Here is a 27660-nt window from a genome sequence, read left to right as displayed (position 1 = left end):
CAGAAGGGAAAGCGCTCATTTGTCACACTCCTGTTCATGGGCCCCGTAAGGGTCTCTTAACTTCCTTAATTAGAACTTTAATGAGTCTCTCTGTTTATTTTCTAACGTAAGTACACTGACTAGATCACTGAATTGAAACTAGAAGAAAAAGCTTCTCTGCCTTTTTGTTTTTTAAGGATGGCATTTTAAATTTAACTTGAGAGTCTTCTCCCTTTATTTATTTATTTATTTTTTTAATTGGAAAGAATGGAAAAGCTACACAGGTTGGTGTGCTTGCGTGTTGACAGTGTTCCAGAAGTCCCTAGACCCCTGTGGCTTCTTGGTGAAGGTTGTGGAGCCAGCATCTGCCAGCACAGCTCAGAGTGATTACTCTAAATAGGTGCTTGGTGACCATTCCAATTCATTAGCCGCATCAGAACCCAGAGTGCAGAGGAAAAAGCGATATGATCAGTTTCCTTGGCAGATACCCTGTGATGGATTATGCAAGTATTTTCAATAAAATATGAATTCAGTCTTAATATGCTGGCTGATCATATGCTATGTGTTAGGCATTATTCTATATTCTATAAAGAATTTTAAAAAATAAGGTGCAGTCACTGCCCTTCAGGAGGGAAAGTTGAGAAACAAAAAAACTCACAAACAACTTAAAATGAAGGCAACATACAGGTGACACAAGGAAGATGCGACAGAGTCACTGGAGGTTTCTGAGTGCTGGAGAGGTATGACTAACTTAGGAACATGAAACTGTGTGTGGAGAATTAATGACAACAGGGAGGGGCCAGAGCAGAAAGACGTCACTGTGGGCTCATCAGTCCCAGGACAGACCGTTGAGGGCACACGTCAGGGTCACAGAGATGCATAGGTGACTACACTTGTGCGATGCATAGTAAAGACTGAATCTTCATCACTTGGAAACCCACTGGGTGCACGGGATGGGAAGCGGAAGAAAGAGAGGGACAGAGAAGGAGGGAGAGGGAAAGGAGGGAGTGGGGAGGGAGAAGTTAAAGATGTTTTCGGATGAAGTAGCTAACAAGTGAATCATGAGAATTGGGACAGGAGCTGTTAGGGCAGGGAAAGGAGAAGGAGCAGCCCTGTTTATTTTTAAGACAGAGATAAGGCTTCATGGTGGAATAACGGGAGACGTTTATGTTTGCAAATTGTATCTCGAGTTGGGAAAGAATTTGAACCTATAGATGTTTAGATAGAAGACATCATTGCAGAGAGATAAGATTTGAAATTGAGGCAGTGGGTGTGATCATCAAGGGAAGACTGAAGGGAGAGAGAGGCTGAGGATCCAAACGATGAGAGCAGCCGGCGGGGTCCAGCTGGCCACAGCAGCGTGGTCCGGGATGGGCCCCGACGGAATCCTGCGGAGTGCGCGGCTCGCAGGGAGCAGTGGGTTCCTGGGTACGCAGTATCTGGCTATTTTGATATGGTTTGGCAGAAATACTTCATAATTCAGACAGATCCAAGGTGCCAGTCTGAATTATGAGAAGTTGTAAAGGAGCTACTAGTTTGCAACCTTCAGGGACATGGAGAAACTGAAACTGGTTGTCGAGTGTTTCCAAATACAGATCCTGGCTGGATTGCCAGATGAAAAGAAAAACGTTCTTTATAATCAGAAACGTTAATTTGATACAAACAAACTGAGAAGAGACCTGGGTTGGTTGGACACGGCCTATGGTGAGCATGCAGTGACAGACATAGGATCGGGCTATAGAACTGTAGGGGTCTCTCTAGACTGGGCTGGAGTGGGCAGTGGTCTGTCAACGAGTATTTATTGGTACCTGCTATGTGTCCTAGGTACTTGGGGATATGCTGTTGAACAAGAGAAAGTCACTATCCTCATGGAGTTTAATTCTCGAGGCGGTAGACAAGCAATGAACAACTGCGTGAGATCGTTTCAGGCACTGACGTGTGCTAAGAGGAAAACATTGGGAGATGTGATAAAGAGTGTCTGGCTAGATAAGGTGGGAAGGTTGGGGATAGCTGCTTTGACGGGTGGCCTTGAGCACACGATTAAATGATGGAAGACAGGGGAGAAGAACTATCCCAACAGGAGAGGCAAACGCCAGACCCCGAGAAGGGGAGCCAGTGTGGTGTGTTCAGAGAACAGAGAGAAGGCCAGTGTCTCAGGAATGTGGTAGATGAGAAGGAAAGAGAGGAGGCTGAGGTCAGAGAGATATGTGGGGCCCATAAGCTATAGAGATTCAGTGGGTTGTGAAGATTCAACTGAATTGTCACCTCTCTGTGAAGCTGTCTGGTCCCCCAGGCAGCACAGGGCATTTCATCCTTCACTGTGCTCCCTCGAATTCTGTCTATGTCCCTATTACAGGGTCCTTCACAGTGTCAGTGCACCCCAAGGTCAAGACCATGGTCTATAAATCTTTGTGCTAGAACAAACAGAGCGTCTTGCACACCACAAACATTCATTCCATATACATCCAGTGAGTGGAAACTTAGTTTTTACCCAAAAAAAATTAAAAGACAGAAGATGGCTATTTATGTGTGTAGTTACAGAATCCAGAGGACACTTTAGTACAAGGAAGCCAACCAGCAATTGTATTAGTAACTTAGGAACAAGACAATCATGAACTTTGTTCTCTGTTGGGTTCTCAGGGTGTAATCTGAGTAGCCCTGTGAAATGCTTTGGATCTGGTCTGACATGCAATCTGTGAACTTCCTAAGGAAAAAGGGGACACATGACGTGACCAAAGGGAAAGTGCACAGGACAAGAGATTGGAGTAACATGCACCAGCAATAATCAAATGAACACCCAGTGGTGCCAGTCAAGGGCTCCTCCTAATTTAATCAGTAGCCATGGACCTTGGGAAAATCCTCAAGGCATGATGAATTGTGTTAACCTTTTTCCCTGGCGGAACTATAAACATCCAACTCACTTGCTTTTTAAAACGAGAATTTTTGGAAACTGAAAAATGTAGTTGATTTACACATTCAAGCAAGTTGAAAGAGGTGTTTTTAAAGGAGGAAAGGAGAGAAACAGTCCGCTACGGAGAAAGAAACAAACCCAGATATGGGTGGAAAAAAGAGGGGAGAGAGAAGAGTTGCGAGACAGGTGAGGATGAGAGGGCTGGATGCAGGAACTTAAGCAAAATCAGTAGACAGGAAGGAGAAAATGCAGGCTTAACATGGATATTCCGAAAGAAAAAGAGTAAAAGAGAGTGACAGAGACGCAGAGAAATAGTGAGGAGGAAAGGAAGGAACGACTGAGGCAAAATGAGTTTGGGATGGGGAGTGATAGAGCAGAGAGCCGGAGGGGAAAGGTAACAGAAAGACTGAGAGAGAAAGAGACTCACCCCCTCTAATGCCTTCACAGAAACACCTGGAAATGACATGGGCACGAGTCACAGGTTTGTATCTTAACACTGATCTCCTCTTTGAGCTCCAAGCCTGCATATTGAACTGCCTGGTTGACATGGCCTCTTGGATTCTGTCTAGGTATCTTAAAAATACAATGGCGTAACCGGTGCCTGCCACCCTGTGTCCTCACCTGAGGAGCTGACATCACTGTCGCTGGTGGCTGTCCACGTTCCTTTCCCCAGCCCCAGCAGGCCATGTCAGCAGGTCTTTCGACTCTGCCTCCGAGGCAGGTTGCACACCCATTCTCTTTGCCTCATGTCCACTGCTGCCATGCCGGCGAGTGTCTCCTTCCTGGGCACTCCTCATTTCCGTGCCTGTCCTTTCTCCATGCAGAGGCCAGAGTGATCTGTGTAATTCAGATACTCATCACTCTGATTAAAGCCTGCGTTGCAGTTTTAACCAAAGTTCCAAGAAGCATGTCTTCAGGAAGAAAAATGAAACTTACAAATCCCTGCACTACTGGGTCATGTTTGGGGAACAAGTTCTTCCAGAGCAGGCAAAAGCTCCTAAGAAACTAGGCAAGTGGGAGAGGATGGTAGTTTTCAGTCTAGGCTGTGGAATAGGGACCGGAATGGTTAGAGGAATAGAAAAGGCAGTTAAATGTGTGACTTAAAATACCAAGGATGCTGAAGTGCTTGAACAGGAGGGGATGGGGTGTGGACTGCAGAATCTCAGGGAGGTAAAAGAAGAGAAGGGAGGGTGCTTGAGGTCCCTCCCGCCCCTCCAGCCCTTCTGCACGTCATTTATTCTTCTGGAAATTCTAAGTCTCCCATTACCTTCCTCCACCATTACCACTTGTCACAACACCTATTGGCTCCTCTCAGCATCCAGCACTGTACTTACTTTAGTTCTTTGTTTATCTGATTTATGGTCTGACTTTCCCACCCGACTGTCAGCTCACTGAAGGCAGGTTTTTCGATGTTTTTTTTTTTTGGTCTATTTTTATCTCTAATGTCTAGCATGATATAAGTAAAAGGAGTAAGCAAATCAATTAAGGCAATGTAGAGAAAAGTAGAAATAATTTTTTTCCTGGCTTCTCTCTTTTGGAAATTCTTATAAAAGATACTGTTTTGGAAGAGTTTGAGAATTCAGGGAGGTTTTCTTGGCTGGGTCCCTGGGATGGGGAGAGGAAAGTTGAAGGCTTAGCTATTAGATAGTGAGATGAAATCCCATGAAGGAGGGTGGCCACGGCCAAAGCAATCTCCCCACAGAAGGGCTCCCCTTGCAAAGGGTGCACAACTGGGGGCTGCCACACAGATGGACTGCTTCTGGAACTGGGAGCAGAGGAAGCATCTGCTTCATTGTCCACTCATTGTAGATCATGTTTGATAATAGGAACAATCAATCATTATTGTAAGGGCCACTCTTGAGGGTGTCACCTGTGTGAGGACACCAGGATCCTTTTCAATAGAGGAGACCAGAGCAGTCACTTTGGCTTAGCCACCTGCTAGCACCATGTCCTTGGGTTGGTCATTTACTCTTTCTGGATCTGAGTCCCATATCTGTGGCCCCAGGAGAGTAACAGAGACCGTATACTGTCTCCTTCACCGGCTATTAGAGGATCAGATAAATTAATGTGTGAGAAAGTATTTTGTTAGCACCACGCTCTAAGCAACTGAACTAACCGGCCACCCCAATATTTCATAAACTAAGTGTAGACAATTTGACCAGAATGAACATCCTTCAAAAGTCTTCAGTGTCAGGACAGTTGCTGTAAAAACATTTCACTTACATTTAATCTTCTCAGGAGCTAACAAATTGTGGAGGGACTTAGAAAAACAAAAACAAAATAAAGCTTTTGAACATTACTCTAAACTGGCTCCTATGTCCATTTACAGTAACTTCTAGACTTAGACAGAAAAGGCAGCCCTTCTCCATGGGTGATATAGAAATAGTACCCGCAGGGTGGAGCAGAAGCTCCTCTGCCTGACCGTGGGCCCCCCAGGAACGCCTGGCCCCAAGGTTCAGGGTCCTCACGTTTCTGTTCTCTGACGGGATGGGTGCCCAATGTCCACGAGTTTTTAAGTGTATATGGTCATAATTTTTCTAGAGCCTATACGAATGTTTGCTTTAGAACTGGGATTGACGGCTAGAAGGTTTGGGAGGCAGATTTTGGATCAAGATTAGGAAAGACTTTTCTAATTAAAGGAGAAACTGAGGACTAAAGGGCTGAGGTGGACGTGAACCTCCCGTCACTTGAGATGTGCGAGTGGAGGCTGGTCACTGCGAGAAGGCCTGTCCCCAGCAGCCCTGCGCTACGAGGCTTTCCCTTTCCCACCTAGAGAGTCCTATGGGAGGCTTCGGGCATCAGAAAATGCTCCACGGTCTTACCCACCTGTTTGTCAGCCTCTTCTACGTTGGTGCTTATGTTTTAACTGACGAAACACGTCTTCTCCTTGGCAATCTCTCTCACTGTTTTCTTGGAGCTGGGTGTAACTACCAAGTGACACCAAGAAAATGACACTGCCAACTAAAAATAACTTGAAAATAGAAACATTTGGGGCTGCCTGAATTATGGTGTTTCCCATCTGTTTTAGATGCAGTCTCTGAGGCTGTCTGGCAGGTATTTCTGAGTTAGAGAAGGATCCAGGACTAGCTTCTCAGGGCCCTCCATGCCCCGTGTGTCCCCACATTTCACGACAATTCCATCTGGGGACCTCTACAGTGATGGGCCCACAGGGGATTCAGGAAAATCTGTCTTCCTCTCCTTCCCCATGATAAAAGCTATTTGAGATTACTGAATGTGAAATAAAGGGAAGAGGTCTAATCATTTATAAATCCTATAATTTGCTCCAGGATTTGTTTAGAAATAAAGAAATAAGGACTAAAAGTCAGGAGTTAACACATGTAACTCAAAGATGGGTTGAAACCCAAGTGAACGGGGCAAAGGGCCAAGAGAGAGGAGGGAGAAATAGGAATTTGTCTTAGGTGAGAGGATGGGCAGAAATAAATGAGAACCAGTGGGGCTTTGAGATAGAGTATGATATACACTGGAATGTGACTGTGGTCTGAACAATTTCTGTTGTTGTTATTTGTTTGGTTTGGGGTGAAAGTTGGCCAAAGGAAAAAAACATTACCCAGACAGATGCAAGTGAATTAAAATTAATTTGACCCCCAGATTGAAGAAACCGTAGCTACAAGGCAAATAAGATCTTTGAAATTTTACTTAATGAACAAATCTGAAAAACATTTGTACATGATGAAAGCATTACAAGAATTCCCACGGAACCTCGTCCTCGCACAGTTAGTATTTTATGGGGGGAGGAGTAGTCCCACGTGGAGGTAGCTGGATGATCTCTAAGTCATTGACAACTGATACCCAGTAGGGGTCAGGCCTGGGCCAGCATTACAGTGGCACTTATTATTTAGGGGCCCAGGAGATTAGGAAGTTTTTTTTTCCCTAGCTTTATTGAAATATACTAATTGACATATAATATTTTGTAAGTTTAAGGTGTATAGCGTGATGATCTGATATATGTATATACTATGACGTGATCAACAAAATAAGGTTAGCTGACGCACCCATCACTTCACAGTCACTTTTGTGGTTGTTGTTGCCAAGATCTACTCTCTTACCAACTTCCACGTATACAGTACAGTATTGTTATATCACCATGCTGTGCATTAGGTCCCCAGAATGCATTCACCTGGGAACTGGAAGTTTGTACCCTTTGACCACAGAAAGGTCTTTGATGAAGGACCCTAGGGGCAGGCCCTAGATATTGCCTATTGGGATGATTAAACTTCTACTGCGGTGTCACACACACACGTACACATGTATATGCATATATAGTATATGCTTATGTTATATATGATTGATCTACTGAATTAAAATTAAATATATTTTACAACATAATTCTATGTAAGTATAAATGGTTACTATACACTTGCAAAGGAATACTTCGGAGCAGTGAGGGTGTCTTTGGAGGAGCAAGAAGCCCTTCCTCCTCTACTTCTGCTCCCTCTCCAGAGGCAATCACTGTGAACAGTGTGGTGTGTGTCTTTCCAGACTCTTCTGTGCACATCGGCATACATGCTCACATATGTACATATGTGCGTTTGGGGCTTTGTTTACAGCAATGGGATGATGTTACACTCTTCCAAGTATGAGGTGAGCAGGTGATCACCTCATGACTCACCTCATGATCACCCTGACTCAACCTGGGGCTTCTTTCAGGTTTGAAATGTGACAATGAGGAACCTAAAGTAGAGACAATGAGCCAGACCGGGGCAGTTCAGTCAGTCCCGGGGGGGGGGGAGTCCAGTCCCTCCCCTCCTGCCCTTCCTCACTGCCATGAACTTGGTTCAGGAACTCATCTTGTCCAGCACCCCCTCCCACCCCATTTCTGCAACAGCTTCCTAAGTGGTATCCCTTACTCCAGTCTGTAGTCCATCCAATCCATTTCTCCACAGCCGTCACTCTTCTGCCTAAAACCCTTCCAAGTGTTCCACAAACTTTATGCTAAGTCCATGCTTCTCTGCATGACACCCGAGGCCCCAAGACCTCTCCATCTCCTCCCTCCATTCAAGGTGGTATCGTGTATAACTGCTTTTCCTCTGAGCCAGCCAGGTCTTCTCCCACCTGTGTGTGAAGGAAAACCTCTCTCCCCTCTCCTCACTTAGCTCCTCTCCAGGTATCCCTCAAGTTCAGCTCAGGCACCACCTCCTCTAGGAAACCAACCCAGACCCCTCCTCTAGTCTGAGTGAATTACACGTGCATCAAACTGTATTATAAATACAGAGGGTGCCAAAAAATTGTATACACATTTTAAGAAAGGAAAAAAAAAACGGTATTAAAATTGTAATGCTCAATATATACCGATAACAAAAGATGAATAAAGTCACGTTCGACTTCTGTAAATACAAGAGGTGCTCAAAGTGGTTCCCATCAGCATCCAGACATTACTGATGACAGCGAACTGCTGCTTGAGCAACATTGACCAAAGTGTCCACTTGTGTACATTTTTTTTGGCACCCCAGGTATTTGTTTACTTGCTTATCTTCTTTGTATAATGTGAGCTCTTTAAAGAAAAGGAACCTGGCTTCTGCATCTTTATGTCCCTGGCACACTCAATACAGCTTGGCACAAAGTAGATGCTAAACAAATCTGCTGAATGAAGGAATGAATAAATGAATGAAAATAATGGAGCAGGGAAATGACACGTTTGCAGCAGGCAAAACACGTTGCAGAGATGTTCCCTGCTAAAAGCTCTTGGCAGATAAAGATGATAAATATTTGACTTCTGAGAACAACATCAAACTCATTTTCTAAGGAGGCGGAGCCCAATCCATACATTTGGAAGTTAAAATAAGTAATTTATGGCAGTGCCATGTGTTGAATGGCATGAAAAGCTTTTGCAGCTTTCGAAGTCCAGAAGCATGCAGCACTGCAGGCCGCTGGACTGCAGCGGATGTGACGTCACAATGACTAGTCCCTCCAGTTGACCTTGGTCTGTTTGCCCGACAGAAAACTAGCATTTCCAAGTAAAAGCCTTAGGTCTTTAAGCTTGTGATTAACTTAGAAAAAAACATATTCTGCTTCCTATTAAAGAGAGAAAGAGATGCTCCAGACCTGTGCTACCAAGATTGCCACTAGTCACATGTGGTTCCTGAGCATTTGAAATGTGGCTAGTCTGCATTGAGATGAGCTGTGAGTGTAAAGTTCCACTGGATTCTGAAGACTCACCTCCAAAAAAGAAAAAAGCTTTATATTATACTAAGGACACACTGAAATGATAATATGTAGGATATATGACATTACAAAAAAATATTATTAAGACTAATTTGATTTCTTCTTACATTCTCATGTGGCTACTAGAAACGTTTAAATAACATATGTGGTTTGCTTCAGTGGTTTGTGGTACGTATCTATTGGACATCGCTGCTTTGGAGATCCAAATTGCCCAGAGCTGAGAGTTTACAGTTCTATGGACTTCAGCTGTTTTGATGGATCAGTGTCTCAAAAGTTTAAGCACATTTCTTGTGTCCTCAATAGGAGGCAATGAGTGGACTGTTTTCCCTTTTTCTAAAGGGAAAGTTGGGGTCACCCTGCAGGCCAGGAGCCTGGGGAACTGGCTGTGAGGCTTTCGGCTGGCTCATACAGATTGGTTCATAAAGATGGGAATCTTCAAACTCATGTGTTACTTTTAATGGTCAGTGTTCACTTCTGCCCCTTGGACAGTTCTCACTTGTCTGGACAGTTCTCACTTGTCTGTTCTTCTGTCGTGTGGCTTCTTACTGGCAAAAGCTTGGAAATTCATTAGACCTGTGGTGAGCCGAAGTATAAACAGATCTTGAATAAGACCCTAAGAGGTGTAAAAGGGCGTAGTTTGGGGAAGGTTGGCTGTGCAGGGTCTGTTTCATATTTTTCGGTTCTTGGTTTTATTCCAGTTAGAGCATGCTCTCAAATATCCAGTTTCTAGATCTTTGGGATATTACTGTAGATGTGGGATGTTGCTATATATTTGAACCACTGATGCAGCCAGTTATTAAGTAAGAGAAAGAGTGTAGCACAGGCAAAGGAGTGTTACATAAAACCAGAAGTTTGGGTTCCAGTCCTAACTCTGATGCTAACTGATGGAATAATTCCAGGACCTTCTTCAGCTGGCCTCTCGGAGACAGTTACCTGATTTGTAAAATGAAACATCTAAAGCCTGTCCCGCGTGTCACACAGGGCTGTTGTGAAGACTAAATCGATCAATGTTCAGGGGAAATTTCTAAAAAATATAAAGCTCTTACTCACAACAATGAACCTACGAACATCCATACCCATAGGTGTTTGGTTTATCTTAATCTTGCTTTGTTAACGAAGCACGATTTCCGCACAGGCTTCTGAGAATGAAACTCAGACCCACCGTTTCTAGAACAAACACCTCTTGCACCGCAGGCAACGCAGAAGTCAAAGAGTGTCTTTAGGCACTTCTTAAGCTTTGACTAACACAACAGAGAAGCAGTCGAGCAGTTTGTGGGTGGGGTAAAAGTCCATGTCAAGGTGGGGCCAGGCAAAGGAGCCAGTTCTCCGCACACAGTTGCTGTGGGAATTAAACTTCAGAAAACGTTTTTCAAAATATGAGTTACATTTTGGTGAATTCAACAACAAAGGACTGAAGTGACAGCTAATTATAATAACAGATGCTTGAGCAGTAACACTTGACGTATTCAGAATGATTTATGGGTATAAAAGCAGTATTCTCGCAAGTCACTGTATCAAGATAATATGTTCCACTTTTTTTTCCAATTAAATACAAAAGCCATGAAGTAAGAAGAATGGGGCAATAAAATTCACCTAAGTGAATCTTTGTTAGTACAGTTGTTAAAACAAATGCATTTCTGAGGGCTAACTAAGCCCTCAGAGAAATCCAGTGTTAACATTTTTAATAAACTTTCGTTGAAGGAAATAAAATCTGTATGTATATAGTCAATGAGCTTTGCCAATTAGAGTTTTGTCTCAATATCAAAAACCAAACCAAACCAAACCCCGTGGTTTACAGTAGTATTTTTAGGCATATAAAATTTTATTTTCATAATGAATAACAAATTCTCAACCCTCACGAGGGCAATGTTAGAAATGTTACTGAACTGGTGTGGACCAGCTTTGAAGGAGGTCACCGCTCTGTCACCAAGCCCACCATACAGAGTGAGTGTGCCAGGCTCTTGGGCACACACACACCTGCACTGTGGTCCCTGAGTCAAGGTGGGGAAGCAGATGTGTCCTGATTCCTCCTGCTGTGTAGCAAGTTGTGTACAATGATGATTGTGCTTACTCACAGTGTGCAAGCTCCGATGAAGAAACCAGAGTTACCTGAATGCCTGCCATCTCTTCCCGCTCTCAAATATACGGTCCAGTAATGCCGAACCATCTTCAGTCCCCAGAACATTTCCTCCTCTGAATCCCTGCCTGTGACAGGGAGCTGACTGTCTCACAAGGTTGGCCTGTCCTTTTGGGTTAGAAAGTTCTCACTTACACTGATGCACTTCCTTTCTCCAGTAATTTCCAGTCTCTGATTCCAGTTCTCACAGGGTATGGCTTTAAGACTTACGTGGTTATTGAACACACTCTAGTCTGTTAATTCATGCATCTAATGTAAGCACCTAGTGTGTGCTAAGTACCAAAACAGGGGCTGGGTGTCATGTAGTTAACCATGGTCAGGTTCTCATCCCTTTCTCAATACTGGCATCTAGACACCTACCTGGGATTCTCAAAGCAGTCTGTGGGGAGGCAGATTGTGGGAGCGGGGGCATTAAGGTTTTGTATATCTGTGAGAGACTGAATATACAAATGGACATTGGCCACACCGTATATAAAAACAGGTCTCTAACCCACAACCTGCAGCAACCAGCCCAGAAAGCCAAACAGTAAGACCTGTAGCATTGAGCCCCCACCTGGCCAGGACATAATAACTCTCCTTTTGCCCTGCTTCCAATTAAGGACCACTGGAGAAAGTCAAACATGTACCTCTAACTAATCACACGTTATACCCCACTTCTAGTTAGCCAGCCTACAACTTCCCCACTCCAGAAGCCCCTAATCAGGGTTCCCTGAAGCCTTCTCTTCTTCCCACTTTGAAGCTTCCCCACCCCACTGCCTGTCTTTGAGTCTCTGCAAAACACGAGTGATGGTGGCTGACTCCCACCTACAGCAAGCTTTGAACAAAGAGATTTTGCTTATTCTCATCTGGATGGTTTTCATTTATTTCCACACCCTTGTTCAATTTCCTCTTGCTGGTATGGGTCTGATTAACTTGTTAAAATCTCTTTTAAGTTTTGTTTCTGAAAACCTGGGTTTAACTCTTTTCCCAGATTTGCACTACTTGTGAATATGGTCAACAGCCTTTAATATATCACCACTGATAAAAACTTTGAACAGCACAGGATGTAGAATCTAGCTCTAGGCAAGACATGACAGACCTCCCCTCAGAGGAACACAGCTCCTGGCCCACACCCACTGGGTGCTGCTGCCCACCTTCCTGCGCTGTTAGGCAGCCCATGTGTTTTTGGACAAACCTAAGGAGATTTGTGAAATCTTTGCCAAACACAATAAATAAAAACTAGAGTCTCTGGCATTCTCTTGACCTATTGATCTAGATAACCGATCAAGGAAGAAAAAAAGATTACTTGTCATCAACTCTAAGGCTACAATTTATTGAGCAGTGACTATGTTGCAGGTCCAGAGCCAGGATGTGTTAGAATATCCCACTTGATCGAGGTTTGCATTGTTTGTTCAGTTGTAGAGATTGAAGCTCACAGAAATGAAAAAAACTTGCCCAGGGTCATATAACCATTAAAGGTAGAAAAAAAATGCCATTTCAGTCCTGTTGGACTCCCATCACTAGGCTATATCGCCAAGCATCAAGCTTAGTAACAAACAACAAAAATAACAAGGCTGGCAAAACAGTGAATCTAGACTTAGCCTATGTTTTCAGAAACATAATGCTCTTAGGACTACAAGCCCCATGGCTTGGCCACTTTTGAAGTATCGTATTGAATTTTGGGCATCGTATTTTAGGAGGGACTTTAACCAAATGGATTATATCTAGAAAGTGGCCAGGATAGAGATCTCGAGACATGTCACATAAGGAACCATTATAGATATTTCAGATTCTCGTGCCATTAAGAACACGTGTTGGAAGGCCATGAGGGAAAATTTTGGAAACAAGTGGCAATGACCTACTGACTAATCTCATTTTAGGAAAAGGCAAACAGAAGAGAGCAATGGTGCTCTTATTTCTTCACTTAATTGCACAGATAATAACTGGCTTTGTGAGAATGTCTCCCATGGGAGATTGGGAAAGAGGATTTCCTACTTATGCCTCTTTTGAACAACATTATCTGCCAAATAGTTACTTTAAAAATTGTAGAAAATAAGCAGGACTTTGTTATTGAAAATACAGTCTCCTGATACATTTCTTTTGTAAGAAACAGGGACTTCCTTCCTTCCTTTACTTTAGCTGGTATATGCAAACAAAAATGCCCTTTCTAAGCAGACCAGGTAATCTTCTAACTCAATATTGGGAGAATCAATTCTTTCTTTTCCTTGTTTTCATGTTGCAAAAGAAACATTAATTATTTTGTTGTATTTGCAGTTGAACTGCCTTTTGCCTTGCTTTGCTTCCATTTTCATCTTGGTATCTAGTTGCCTGCATTACCAAGGCACCACTTCCCTAGTTGCGAAGATATGTCTTCCAAACCTCATCAATTATGAGAAAAATGTCAGTTCAGTGCTAGCAGGATGTTCTATAAAAACAGAAACCTCCTCCTGCCCACTGGCATGTCCATTGGGTCTTCAAGACTGTACCCCAGTTCTTTGTTCTTTTCATTGAAAGAAAGGGGGACAAGAAGACGGAATCAAAGACTCTTTAAGTCTTGGCATCTTTTCTCATTGCGAATGTCAGGCTATGATTTCAACTAGGGAGTCTGATCTTGGTGAGGCAGAGGGAGGGGCAGCTCTCCTCAATATTCCACCAAATGGTTATTGTCAGAAATAGCAGCTATGATGAAGTCAGCAGCTTTAGGGTCAGCCAAGAACTATTACTACTCATGTGCTCAAGCTAGTAGATCAAAAGCATTAATATCAGCCAATCTCTTTGCTGGTTCTCCAGCTGCTCATTGCACATCGCAGCTGCCCTGCTCCTTCCTCCTGACAGTACGGTCCTTCTCTCAGTTGGCCCAACTCCAGATGCTAGAAATAATGCCCACTGTTCCCTCTGGCTGTGCCATCCCATCTGGGTTGCCACATGGTCCCACCACCAGCACAGGGTGCCGGCGGTCACTGGACGAAACTCCTCTTACTGCTCCTGAGCCTGTGCACCCCAAGAGCTGGCCTGTTTTAATATACACCTTTTAGGTCTTTTATACAATAAAGGTGGACTAAGACCAAAATACACATTAACAGAGTTTAAGTGGCATTCCTCTTTGTTCTAATTATTGTAAAAATATTATTTATTTAAAAATCTCCCACCTCCAGAGGTGCCAGATTCTTGTGATCAACGAACCTATTGGACCCTGCCTTCACCTCCAGGCCAGTCCTTCATTTAAGGGGGTATGTTCAAAAAAAATGTAAAAGCAACTTTTTCTTAAAATATGATTTCAGGTTTTCTTTCCCACCTTCTCCTACTTTAGAATCACGCCTCCAGAGCCCTGTGGTTTGAAGACTGCTGTGCCCTTTTCTTTCTCCTTCACACACTAGCTAGTCTTTTGTTTGCTTTGTTAGTGCTATCTTTTTTGTTTCCTCCATGATGTTTTCAGGAGCTCCTGAGGGTCACAAATCCAGCTCCCTATGTGGGAAAGCCTGTGGGCGTGTTCGCTTTCCTCCCACAGGACTCCCTGTGGCCATGGATTCTAGGAGCACACAGCCCACCTCTGGAAGAGAGGCATACAGAAGCACACACAAATTGACGTCCTAGCCTTTGCAATTCAACCCAGAGATTAAGCTGAGTTCTCAGAACTCAAGTACCTGAGCAACATTAGGTGCCATTCTGTGGTCATAATATCATCATGGGTTTGCAATCAGATGTGAGTGAGTGAAGGGTTTTTCTGATGAATAGTGTTAGCTTTTCTTCAAGGAAAGTGTTAGAGAGGAAATCTATAGCTTAGCATCACAGCAAGATCATGAAAGAAAATGATTTTTGATAAATGTAATTCATTTTTTAAAATTAATAGCAGTGACATAAGAGTGAAGGCTTTGGAGCTAGAGCGCCTGGGTATGAATTAATTCTAGCTTTGCCGTTTCCTGGAAGGTGACCTTGGGTAAGTTACTTATGTGTGTCTCAGCTTCCACCTTTGTAAAATAAAGTGATGACAGTAACATTTATAAGAAAGGGTTATTGTAAAAATTAAATGAGTTCTTACTCTTTAAATGTTTAGAAGAATGCCTAGTATAGAGAAACCCCTCAATACACTGAAGCTCTTATTATTATTAGTTGTATTATTTCTCCTACTTATCATAGATTTAAGGCGATAACTAATAAAGCGATAACCTGCTCTCACCGGAAAACTTCACAAAATATAAAGCTGATGATTTAGGTTAAATTTGACCCTTGGAAAATGTATTATAATTCATGTAATTGTTAGCTTCTCACACAACTTTGCTTAAATTAAAACCTGTTCTAATGCATGGGTCCTGCTGTGCAATGTTTTATGTCATACTGAGGTCGGCCAAGAAAAATCCCACAGTCAAGCACAGTTGAAAGGAAAACTAATTTAAGATGATTAAGTGTAATAACATGATCCCAAATATGGAAAACTATGGGGAAAGGGTCGACAAGGGAGGAGACAGCATTTGTGCACAAGTGTGGAGAGGAGGGGAAGGGCGGGTGTTGCTGAAAGAGAAGTCTCAATACAGACGCAGGGGGCCAATGGGATGTTACATGTTCATGCAGAAAAGTATTGAACCCTGCCCACATCCCAGCTATGTCTCCTCTCCACCCCCATTAAAGAACATAGTCTCTTCCAGGAGGAAAAGACAATAGAGAATAGAAATGAGATTTATTTTAGTTTTGAAGAGTTTGGTTTAGCAGTGGAAAGATGAGAAAATGGCGACTTTGGGCTGATTCATACCTGAGTCCCAAATTGCCAGGAATCAAGTGAAAGATGCAGACTCCGCCAATTTCACCATCAATCTAAAGACTATGAGAACCTTCTCCAAATGCCTAATTACTATACAGGTTAGAGAGTGTTTTACTATTTTAACAGGAGAGAAGGGCAACAATACTATCGGTTCTGCTTCCATTTTTCCAATATTATCTTCACTTGGAAGATGGAGATAATATCCACCCTTAGGCAGTTATGACAAATGAAGTCTATATAAAGCTACACAGAAAGATGCAGCTTTCCGCAAAAGAAGTCCATGTGGAAAATCCCATGTGGCCTGACCTCACTGAGGGCTTCACGGTTTCCCACAAACATACACATTTTATTCAAGCCTGCAGCCTTTCTGCAACCCACCCCAGGTTGCTCTCCTCCAGGGACAGTCTCCAGGGACAGCTGGCAAGAAGGACCCTTCACCTGCTCTCTCTTTATGGTGATGTTCAGAGTGCTTAGCGCTTCATGGGTTTTGATGAGAAAAAAAAATTCTGAGATGTTCCAAATTAAATTACAGCAGCCGAAGAGAGAGAGAAAGAGACAGAACAGTCAGTTTGGATTAGCTAACAAAAGACTGCTCACATTCCTGTATGTCTGTTGGAACTTCAGATTAATTTCCAGGTGGCTGTTTCCGAGATTATTCTAAAGATAGGACAGCAGGTGCCATAAAACCCCAGGAGCCTCCGCTTCTAAATGAACTGGCCAGACTTGCCCACAACCCATCCAGGGGAGCAAACACTTCTTCCGTGGACACTGCACCTATGCCAGAACTGCCCTGCGTCCCCTAATTCCAACCCCCCTCCTTTGTCAACCTCTAATGTAAATTCTTTCAGAACTTCTTACATCCTTCTCCCCACAACTCGATGTATAAAAACATTTAACAAGTGTTGGACGGCGCGCCTGTCTTTTCACCTAGCGCTGCTGCTGGTGGTTCAGATCCCGTATGTCCCAGGACCCGGTCTTTCTTGCTAGCAATGGCCTAATAAATCCTTTCCTTTAAAAAAGACTTTCAGCCATGGAAGTTAAAGTTTGTTGTTTAACAGTTTCCTTTCCATGAATTTTTGATGGGTTATGAAATAAGTTTATTTCTTACCTTGTATTCCACTTACTCCATACTTAAGAAATATCATGATAATCCACTTAGGTTTTTGAAAGTATAACTTTGTTGGCATCTTCAAGCTGAAGGGGAGAAATCTAAAAACTTCCCTCTGTTGATCTCCCCCTCTCATAATGCAATGCAGGCGCGGAGAACAAACCAGCCATGGGACCGGGTCAAAGAACATGTTTCTAGTCAGACCTGGAGGGCCCAGCTCCATGCCATGCCACAGTGGAGAGGCTGCAATTCTCCAGTTTCTACTGAGAATGACATTAAATGAATAAGATGGTGCTGACTAGTCCTTAGGAAAAAAGCTTGACAAGTTCTGAAACAGAGAGCTGAGTTCTGGAGCTTTCCCCCTTCATCCTCTGACTCATGGACAACTCTGGTCTTTTCCATAATATGAAGGGAAACGAGGTACCACAGAGGAACGCAGAAGGAAGGAGAGAACATAGGATGGCTTTGGTGCTTCAGGTGAATAATCGGAAATAACTCGCAACTTATCCTTACTCTGCATTTGCCATGTTTAAAGTGGAGAAATTGGCGCATTTCACAATGATGATCCATTTCAAAAGGAAATAGTGTCCAAACGATTATACAGATCAAGTAAGAACATTTAAAAGATCAGCCTACTTTCCTACAAAACAAACAATAAAAAACCAAAGACAAAGGAGTGATCCTCAAGCAGAGAAACCAGTACTTGAATACCTGTGCCTTGTCTAACGAAAGGAGTAACAGGAAATAAAGGAAATAAACTTGCTCTAAAATGTGGAGAAAAATATCATGAAACCGCAATAATTCAAACCTCATTCAGAAGGAACGCACAGAACTTCAGACCCTGTCAATCAAGACTATCATATGGTGATTACCTGTCCCAGGGATCGCCAGTCCAAACCGGCGCTGCCGATGTACACGTGCTGCTTGTCCACAATCCAGAAGGAGGACTGCAGCCGGCCCTTGTTGTAGGCGGTCATGTTCATATAGGTCACCTCAGCTCCTAGGAGTTCAAAAAGATCCCGTCAGCCTGTGTGTCAAAGCCCTCAGCTCGCAATCAGTCAACTACCAGCAGCGATACTCATCGTTTGCATTGATCAGAATTTAAGGAAGCCAAATATTTACATTAGTTTGGTGCACAGACGGCCCTGGAGGAGTTCCTTGGTTCTTGAAAAGAAGATATACAAAGAGAAAAAAGGAGCTTTTTCCTACAGAGATGCAGAGGAGGCTCTGCATAGTGGTAAGAGTATGGCTTCTCAACTTAGATCTGACTCAAATCCAGATGGTGAGATACATGTACCATCCTTTCTCTTCCACTTCTTCTGGAATAATTTTCATACAATTTTGGAATCCACAAAAGATCAGCTATGTTTATATTACAGCTCTCCTCAACAAGAAATTGGCCACCTTCTACCCATTATTTTCATCTTTTATCCTATCACTTGTCTTTACGTCCTTGTTTTCCTTTCGTTATTTAATTTTGATTTGGTCTCTTCCTGGCTTTTCTTTATCCAGTAGTTCTTAATGTAAGCAATAGTGATTCAAGTCTTATAACAGAACTTTGAATGGTTAACTAGGTCACCCAGACTATTGTTAAAACAAACAAACAAACAAAACAACCTGCATTTAAGATCTGAATTTAACCACCTGTTCTAAGTATGATGTACCATATCCATTGTCAAGCTCTTATGTATTGCCATCTCAGGACTATGCACTTACAACTTCTCAGAAGGAGCATATAGTTCACTGAATGCAAAGCCATTTAAATAAATTTCTGCTAAAGGTCCATTTCTTTAAAATTCAAGACCTACATGCATATATTTAATTAACTACGCTATTCTGTCTTACATATTCAATATCAAAAAAGAAGATATATTCTGGTGGCCCACTTTATTGTCAGGATCTTCATTCCCAGAGGAAGACATAATATCGTAAGTAGAAGGATACATTCCAAGATATCAGAAAGGAAGGGGAGTGATTTACACTGTAGACTTAACCTGTGATTCTTGAGAAAATGTAACCTATGCAGCAGGGTTCTTGTGGGAGGATGAAAAGAGAGGCTGTGAGGTTGGGAGAGGATCTGAGGGGAAAAGAGCATCCAGACAGACTTTCCTATGTGGGCGAAGCAAGTTCCTCCTAGAAGGGAGGGGGGATGTTCCTCGACCTCCTGCCATCCTAGATAGTAACACCCGAGGAATAGATACAGGCCTCAAAGGAGGAACAGCTGGGTAGAGCCAAATCTCAATGTCCTAAGTAGGTAGTAGTTACCATTGCAATTATGGAGAGACCCAAGTCTGCACGGAGGGAGTGTTGTGCCCCAGAGATACACCTGCCATTGCTCCTGTGGGGTGCAGCATTTGTCTTTGAAGACTGTACTAGTTTCATATAACTGCCTCAACAAATACTACAAGCTGGGTCGCTTAAAGCAACAGAAACTTATTCTGGCAGTTCTGGTCAAGGTGTCAGCAGGGTCCTGTAAAGCTCCCTCTGAAACCTGCAGAGGTGATGCTGTCCTTGCCTCCTAGCTTGTGGTGGTGGCCATCAATCTTTGTCGTTCCTTGGCTAGCCATGGCATCTCTCCAATGTCCACCTCTGTTGACACATGACGTCTCCTCGCTGGGTGCCTCTGTTTTGTCCTCTTCTTATGAGGGACACTAGTCATGTTGGGTTAAGGGCCCACCTCACTATACTATGACTTCATCTTAAGTACTGTTTGCAGCCATCCTATTCCCAGATTAGGTCACATTCTGAGGTACTGGGGGTTAGGTCTTCAGCTAGTTTTTGGGGGATACAATCCAACCCCTAACAAAGATCATTTCTTTAGGTATATAAATGCTGAACAACTATGGTATACCCTGAAACTAATATAATACTGTATGTTAGCTATAGTTTTCATAAAAATCTTTTAAAAATAGTTTTGCTGTAAACAGTATGTCATGTGACGCTGGCAGCAGTCTCAGGTATTTCCTGTTTACCACATCTCTTATTGCATCATTTCTCATGTATTTGATTTAATCTCACGTTCTTTTGTACAGTAACATGCTGGACAAGCTCGTAGCCTGAGAACAATAGGCTACACCATACAGCCTGGGTATGTAGTAGGCTGTACCATCTAGGTTTGTGTTAGTCCACTCTATGACGTTTTCACAACGACGTAATCACCTAATGATGCATTTCTCAGAATGCAAGAGGCCCATGACTACCCATTTTCATCAGAAATAGATTTGCAAATAATATCAGATATTTGTTGAACAGTAGTTATCATATCAGGATACTTATTCCAACATAAAATTGCTAAAGAATTCTTTATCATTTCCATTTTGAAGCTCCAGAAATGTGTTGTTCTGTCTAGATTAATACGAAACTCGTGTTCTCCAAATAGAATACTAGAGATTTTGAAGGTTAGCATTGGGGTGTCCACATATACTTACACATAAGGAGGATAGATCAGTGGCAGAAATGAGCAACTTACAAGATATCTGGTTGAAGAAATTAATGTTTAATTCCAATGTAGATAAAAAGTGTTTAATTCTACCTATGCTCAGATTTATATAACCCAGATGTAGCTCCTATATATGTAGCAGTTCTCTTTCTTTCTGTCTCTCTCAGGAGAGAAACACAATCCTCACAGGGTATTTTTGTTAGTTGATGTCACACGTAGTTTAGATGTTCACTGTTTCTTCCTGGCCAACAGCCTCTTCTTAGAGCAAGATGCAGCCACCTGAGGCGGACCGGGACGATCTAGGTATCACGACTCTATTTAGTCTCTTTTTGTCCATAGCTGATGAACTAAATGAAGACACCTGACCTAAGCTGAACCAATAAAATTTGTTCTTTTGGAACTTCACTATTGAGTCACAAAGTAAGTTAATTAAAAGAAGCTGTGCTGAACAGTCATCTATAAACGAAGGTTGCCACGACTGTCCAAGTCCACACAGATGAAGGATAGGAGGAGGCAAGGAGAGAGAGAGAGAGAGAGAGAGAGAGAGAGAGAGAGAGAGAGAGAGAGAGAGAGAGATTCAGAGAGAGAGAGAGAGAGATTCAGAGAGAGAGAGAGAGAGATTCAGAGAGAGATTCAGAGAGAGATTCAGAGCCAGGTATATGAGAAGAGATAAAAGGAAAATTTCCTACCAAGAGAGTAAAATGACAAGTGAGGCAGTGGTGGGACAGAGTCTATCCCTGTCCTGTCCTGTCCCCTCAGATCAATGTCACTTCGTACCTTCAGTTCCCCTAAATCTTTAGAATGAACTACTTGTTATTTAAGCTGGTTTTGGAGCGGTTCTGTTTCTTTAATGTTATTAATCAGATAATATTGTACTTCATTTTGTGCATACATAATTCTAGACGTCCCACAACCTTTATGTATTTTTTAAAAAATATTTCATTAAAAATATTCAGTTCTAGCCTGAAAACTCATGCAGCTTTTATCAAAGACCCAGTTGCACAAATTGCATAATTAAATGTTTCAAATTTTGAACATTTCAAATAAACATCCTGTCAAATACTCAGCATAATGACACCAAAGTAAATATGCTAGTACTTTGTGGTTAAAAAGCGGAAAATAAAGTTCCACATTCCCTGAGCATCATCATTATGAAAATAAACAAATTCTACGTCCAAGTTTATTTCCAGAAAGTGGCCTGAGGAAAGCATAGTATCAGCAGCTTTAATAAATGTCATGAGCTAACATTTATGCATTCAAGCGAATATATGGAAGTTATAAGTACATTAGGAAGCACTATATACAAATGGACACCTGTGAACATTCCACTCTTGCCAAAATCTAAAACCATACTGTCATGCAGGGTGCCATGGGGGTCTCTGGCCCCGCTCCCCACATAAGAACGCAGGACATGGTGAAGCCAAATAGGAACACCCACGGAGCCATAGGTAGAGGAGTCACACCACTATAGTCTCGCTGGCGGCTGGGTTGGAGACACAGGAAGCAGGAGCCACACTATCCACAACCTGCCGTCCACTTCTCTCTGCCAACCGACCTCACTTGCTAACTGCAATCCGCGCTTGCTAGCTCAGCCACCATCTTCTTGCTGGCCCCCTTTTTCTGCTAGCGTAGCAGTTCTATTAGTGGCCAATGGCTCACTGGTTACAGCTGACGGCCAACTAGCCACAGCTGATGGCCATCCAATCACAGTTGAGGGCCATTTACTACCCGAGTGAGCACCTTTCCACGTGAGGCCGAGAGCCTGGAAACTGCACTCCTGGCTCTGTTCCCACACATATCAATCTGACTGAAGTAGTGCTTTCCAATCAGCGGCAATATTATCTCCTGCCCCTGGGGGACATGGAAGTTATAGTTGGAGACATTTTTGGTTATGACAACTGGAGGGAGGAGTCCTATTAGCATCCAGTGGGCAGAGTTCAGTGATGTTGCTAACACATAGGGCAGTCCCCATGCTAAAGACTTATCCTGCCCCAAAGCCGACAGTGCCAAGCGTGAGAAACCCTGCAGTAACGTATCTTGTGTGTTCATGCTTGATCCCAGATCCCTACCACTTTCCTCTGATGCAACCACCATACTGAATTTAGTGTTTACCATTGTCTCATTTTTAAATATTTCATCACGTGTATGTATCCTTAATAGCATTACAAAAATGTTTATCCCCAGCTTGAGAACACATTACTAATGAACCTCAAGTGTCTATCAAAGGAAAATGCATCAGCAGTGGTAATTATAGATTTCTGGAAAGGCTTTCAGATCTTTCCTGAAAGCAAAGTTTGCAGCCAGAATGTATCTTCTCAATCAAGTGCTCTTTCTTCTGAATATATTAATTAGTGTGAGCAATGAAGAAGGTCAGTTAGCCATTCTTGGGAGCTGTCATAAAACCAGTACAGCTGAATCAATTTAATTAACAACATTTTGGAATCCGTTGGTTTGAAGGTTCAAGGGTACGCCAAAGGGTAAAAATCACCTGTCATGACATACGAGTAGCTGTGCTTTCAAATCATTCAGTTGGTGATAGTCAGAAAAAAAATTTCTTTAAACTTTTATTTATTTTAAATGTGTTTTTCCAGGACCCATCAGCACCAAGTCAAATAGCTGTTTCAATCTAGTTGTGGAGGGCGCAGCTCACAGTGGCCCCTGTGGGGATCAAACCAGCAACCTTGTTGTTAAGAGCACTGTGCGCACTCTAACCAACTGAGCTAAGTGGTCGCGCATGAATAACTTTTTTTATTAGTTTCAGGTGTACAAAGAAACAGGAATTATTGAGGGTGTTCAAGAAGATATTTTAGAGAATAATCTAAACCAAGAAAATGTTCCTAGAAATTAAAAAAGATCCAAAATACAAATTCAATGAAGATAATCTAGGATTGGTAGTGCTGAAAACTGAAATGGTGATTTAGAAGTTCAAATGCACTAACTTACAACCACAGTGAACATAAAGAAATTGAGATGATTGTTGAAAAGTTGATGCACGAAGAATATATTTGGGGAGCTAATCCCTCAATCAAATTCTCAAAAGGAGCAAAAAGGATCTTTCCAAAAGAAGGAAAAAAAGATAAATGTAAGCAATAAAGGGTATGAAATTAGAGGGTTTGATGACGATATTAAAAATCCAATTATGTAGAACCAAAATCAGAGGGGAAGAAATCATAAAATAAATTATAAAGCAAGATTTGCAAGAAGTGAAGGACAAAAGTTTCTAAATTATAAAACCTTACCAATTCCTGGGCAAGAAATTTAAAAAGACCCATACACATATCATGTTTTCAGAGCATTGCAAATAAACAAGATTCTAAAAGTTTTCAGAGAGGCAACAAACATATAAAGATTGTTTGTATAACATACAAAGACTAGTAATAAATCTGAATTATACCTGATATTTTAATAGTAACAATGAAAACTAGGGAAATAAGTTTTATATCTAACACAGAGTGAGGATAAAATAAACACCTTTTCAGATATGAAAGGTCTTAAGTCCAACCTCTGTCAGGAAGTTACTGGAGAATGTGCTCCACCATAATGGGGGGAGGGGGGAGGGAAAAATGTAGAAGACTCTAAAGACAGAAGCAAACTGAACACCCAGCATAATGGTGAGGACAAATCCCCCTCCAGGAGACCGACCAAGAACTTATGGGACAGTCCTCATGTCATGCAGGGTGTCATGCGGAGTCTCAGCTCCCACTCCCCACATCAGAACACAGGATACGGTGAGGCCAAAAAGGAACACCCACGGAGCCATAGATAGGGAAGTCATAACACTATATTCTCACTGGCGGCTGGGTTGGAGACACAGGAAGCAGGAGCCACACTATCCACAACCTGCCATCCACTTCTGTCTGCCAACCAACCTCACTTGCTAGCTGCAATCTGCCGTGCTAACTGAAACCCGCGCTTGCTAGCTCAGCCACCATCTCCTTGCTAGCCCCCATTTTCTGCTAGTGTAGCCACGGCAATTATATTAGTGGCCAATGGCTCACTGGTTACAGCTGACGGCCAACTAGCCACAGCTGATGGCCAACTAGCCACAGCTGATGGCCATCCAATCACAGTTGATGGCCATTTACTACCTAAGCCAGCACCTTTCCACATGAGGCCGAGAGCCTGGAAACTGCACTCCTGGCTCTGTCCCCATACCTCAGACTGGAATATGAAGGAGGCGGCCCAGGAAAGACCTCTAAGAAAAAGCAAATAAGATGGATACACTGATGTGTCAGACTATGTGAAGGTTATATGTTGGAGTGTTTTGAAATGATTTAATAGGAGGTGCATACAATCATCAACTAAAAGAAAAAAAAAGGTTGTACAAAAAGAAACATGATTGTTGTACATAGATGAGTGGTTAATAATAGTGTAAACAGTAAAATAATAATTTAACCAAACAAAGAAGATAGACCTATAGTGGGAGGACCAGGAGAAAGGAAGTATATGCTTGTAGTGGGTAGGGGGGTGGCAGAGAGGGGAAGGAATAGTAGGAAAGAGATAATGTTTCATAATGCAACAGTAAGTCAACAGGCAATATTTGAAACAAAAACGAAAGAAATAGCAATTTAAATAGGTTACATCAAAAAAGGTAATACCAGAAGAAACAGCTAAAAGTAAGAAAAATTGCTACCTTTGTGAATTATGAATTAGAAGCAGGTTGACATAGGTCAGGCAGCTCCTTTTGTTAATACAAGCATCGTGATAGTTTTTGATATTTGATTTTTATGTATTACTTTATCAATATATAAATTAAAAAAATACATAAATGAAAATACCTCAATATAACATGGGCTATTTACCAAAATGCCAAACAAGTTCCATTTTAATGGTGAAATTACAGAGATATTTCCATTATAATTAGGAATAGATAGTAATTATTCACTATTATTTAATGATTAAAAAATTATATTAAAAATGAGAAAACCATAAATAATGGAACAGAAAATTCTCTCTGCTGGTGATTTGAACATTATACCTAAAAAACCCAACAGAGTATAGCAAAACTCTCTTGAATTTAAAAAGATAAGGTTGCCTAGATAAAAGTTATAACAACCTTTTCTCTGAAATATCAATAATTGGCTAGAAATTGGAATTTTAAAAATCCATTTACATGATCAAAACGGTATAAACACATACAAAGTTATAAAAACCTTACTGAAGAACTTACAAATCTAGACAAATAGGAAAATATTCTAAAGAGTGGACTCTTTAGAATATTTGTGGTGTGTATGTATGTACGTGAAACTCTTTGGAAGACTTCTTACCCTGATGTTAAAGGTACTTATTTCTGAAGTGAAAATTTGGATACTTTTATTTTTATATTTATACTTCCCTGATTTTCTGAATTTTAAAAAGTGAACATGTTATTTTTATAGCCATAAAAAAAGAAAGCATATAAATAGCTTTTAAATTAAAAAAAAAAAAAAAGCGAGATGTAGCATTTTCTCTCTAGTGCCCAATAACTGCCATCAGTGTTTCATACCTGCTTTTATCACACTCTCTCCTTCCAGGAACGGCTGCCCTCGTCCCACCACTTTGCAGCTCAGATCTGCCCCCCCCCCCAACCCCCCCCCCACCACCCACCCACCACCCCCCCCCCCCCACCCACCAGCCCCACCACCCCCCCCCCCCCGGGTCCCACCCCCCCGAGGAATCTGGGCTGAGACCTGTTTCCCTCTAAAGCCCCAGCACGCGAACTTTCAGGTTAACAGGCATTTTCTTACTGTTGTCAGGGTACCACTATGTTTTCCCAACTAAAGTACAAATTCCTCCAGGAAATGATCAATATTTTAAAGAGTGTTTATAAATCGGAGGGCAATATGTATATAATTTGTAATTATATACATCTATCTTGATGGGAAAAATATGAATCTAGAACATAAAATATAGTATATTGCCATTATGTTTTTTTTCCCTTACTTGAGTGTACGTAATTGATAGGAAAAAATCATTAGATCTTAATATTTTCAAGGGCTTGTTCAAGTTAGTTCAAGAGAAGATAAGCCCTCAGCTCATTACGAAAAGAGAAAACATGATAACACTAATCAAGATGATTAGCAACAATGCTTCCGCGTATTTGTATAGTACTTTATTCATTATTGCAATGAATGACAAAGGTTACAGGGAATTCAGTCTCTTGGAGGGTGGGAAAAGAGGTACAAAGGCTGGAACCTCCAGGAAAGTGAATGAGCTGCCTGAATGCACACAGCAAAGAAGTAAGCTGAGACTCTAGGTTTTTCCTTCAAATTCAGGGCTCTCCCTGCCCTGCTGCTCAGAACTGCACAACGATCTGAATTATTCTGACATTCCATGGGAGTGCCACTCTTGCAAATGGTGGTAATTTATACAAGTATGTGAAAGGAGACTGACGTCTAATGAGGCCTCTATTCAAAATTCTTCCTAAACAAAAGCACAGGAAAAAGAAGAAAATGAAATGAAAAAAGGAACATGGGAGTTCCTTGAGGGGTAGGGTTTCATTCATTTCTTTAATTCCAGCAAGTAGCACAGTTCCAGGCATGTTTTAGGGGTTTGTAAACAGACAACAACCAAATGAATGAGTGAAGGTGTTTGCAAGCACCTATCACTTTAAAGCCTCGTGCCCCTCTGTCTATTATCTCTTTCTCCAAATACCTAACCAAAGGGAATCGATGGAAGGAATTTCCAGTGCAAATTCTGAATAAACACATTAGGGCATAAAGGACCCAGCCATGTGAAGAAAATAAGCTAGAAAAAAAATACTCTTTATATGTGGGAGATACGGTTATATGAAACAAAACTTTGTTCCATTCCAAGCACAAGTAATAACAAAGGAAAATTTAGGCACTTGGACAGGACTTACTAACACAACTTAAACAAAACTCCCAACACATCAATTGTTTCTTCCTTTGAGAACCAACAGTTTCAAAATTTATTCTTCTTCTTTAAGAAAAAAAAAATCACCATGTTGTCTTCCATTCCAAATGAGACAGTAATCGGTTCCTTTATGTCCCAAATCATCACAGAACTCAGAGGAGAGTTTCTTCTTATATTCATGACAGCCAACCTTGTCTTCAACGACAGGGCTGTAAGTCCTTAAGGGACTCATGGCTGTAAGTCCCCTAAGGTCCCATGAGTTCACCTGCTTAGACATGCCGGCATCTGACAGTCACTGATTCCTACTCTGGTT

The 27660-nt window shown here is 41.9% G+C and overlaps 1 protein-coding gene across 6 annotated transcripts in view; it reads right to left on the bottom strand.

The window, feature by feature from the left end:
- PLD5 (phospholipase D family member 5) overlaps window positions 1-27660 on the bottom strand; it is a 233624-nt gene that overhangs the window by 32248 nt on the left and 173716 nt on the right. For all 6 annotated transcript variants that reach the window (XM_033099760.1, XM_033099763.1, XM_033099761.1 and 3 more), the window contains one exon: window positions 17926-18053. In XM_033099760.1, the coding sequence (XP_032955651.1) occupies window positions 17926-18053 (128 nt within the window). The remainder of the gene's footprint in view (window positions 1-17925; window positions 18054-27660) is intronic.

This window comes from Rhinolophus ferrumequinum, chromosome 27 (genome assembly GCF_004115265.2).
Source record: "Rhinolophus ferrumequinum isolate MPI-CBG mRhiFer1 chromosome 27, mRhiFer1_v1.p, whole genome shotgun sequence".
In the NCBI taxonomy this organism is placed as follows: Eukaryota; Metazoa; Chordata; class Mammalia; order Chiroptera; family Rhinolophidae; genus Rhinolophus; species Rhinolophus ferrumequinum.
This window is presented reverse-complemented; position numbering and strand designations above follow the sequence as displayed.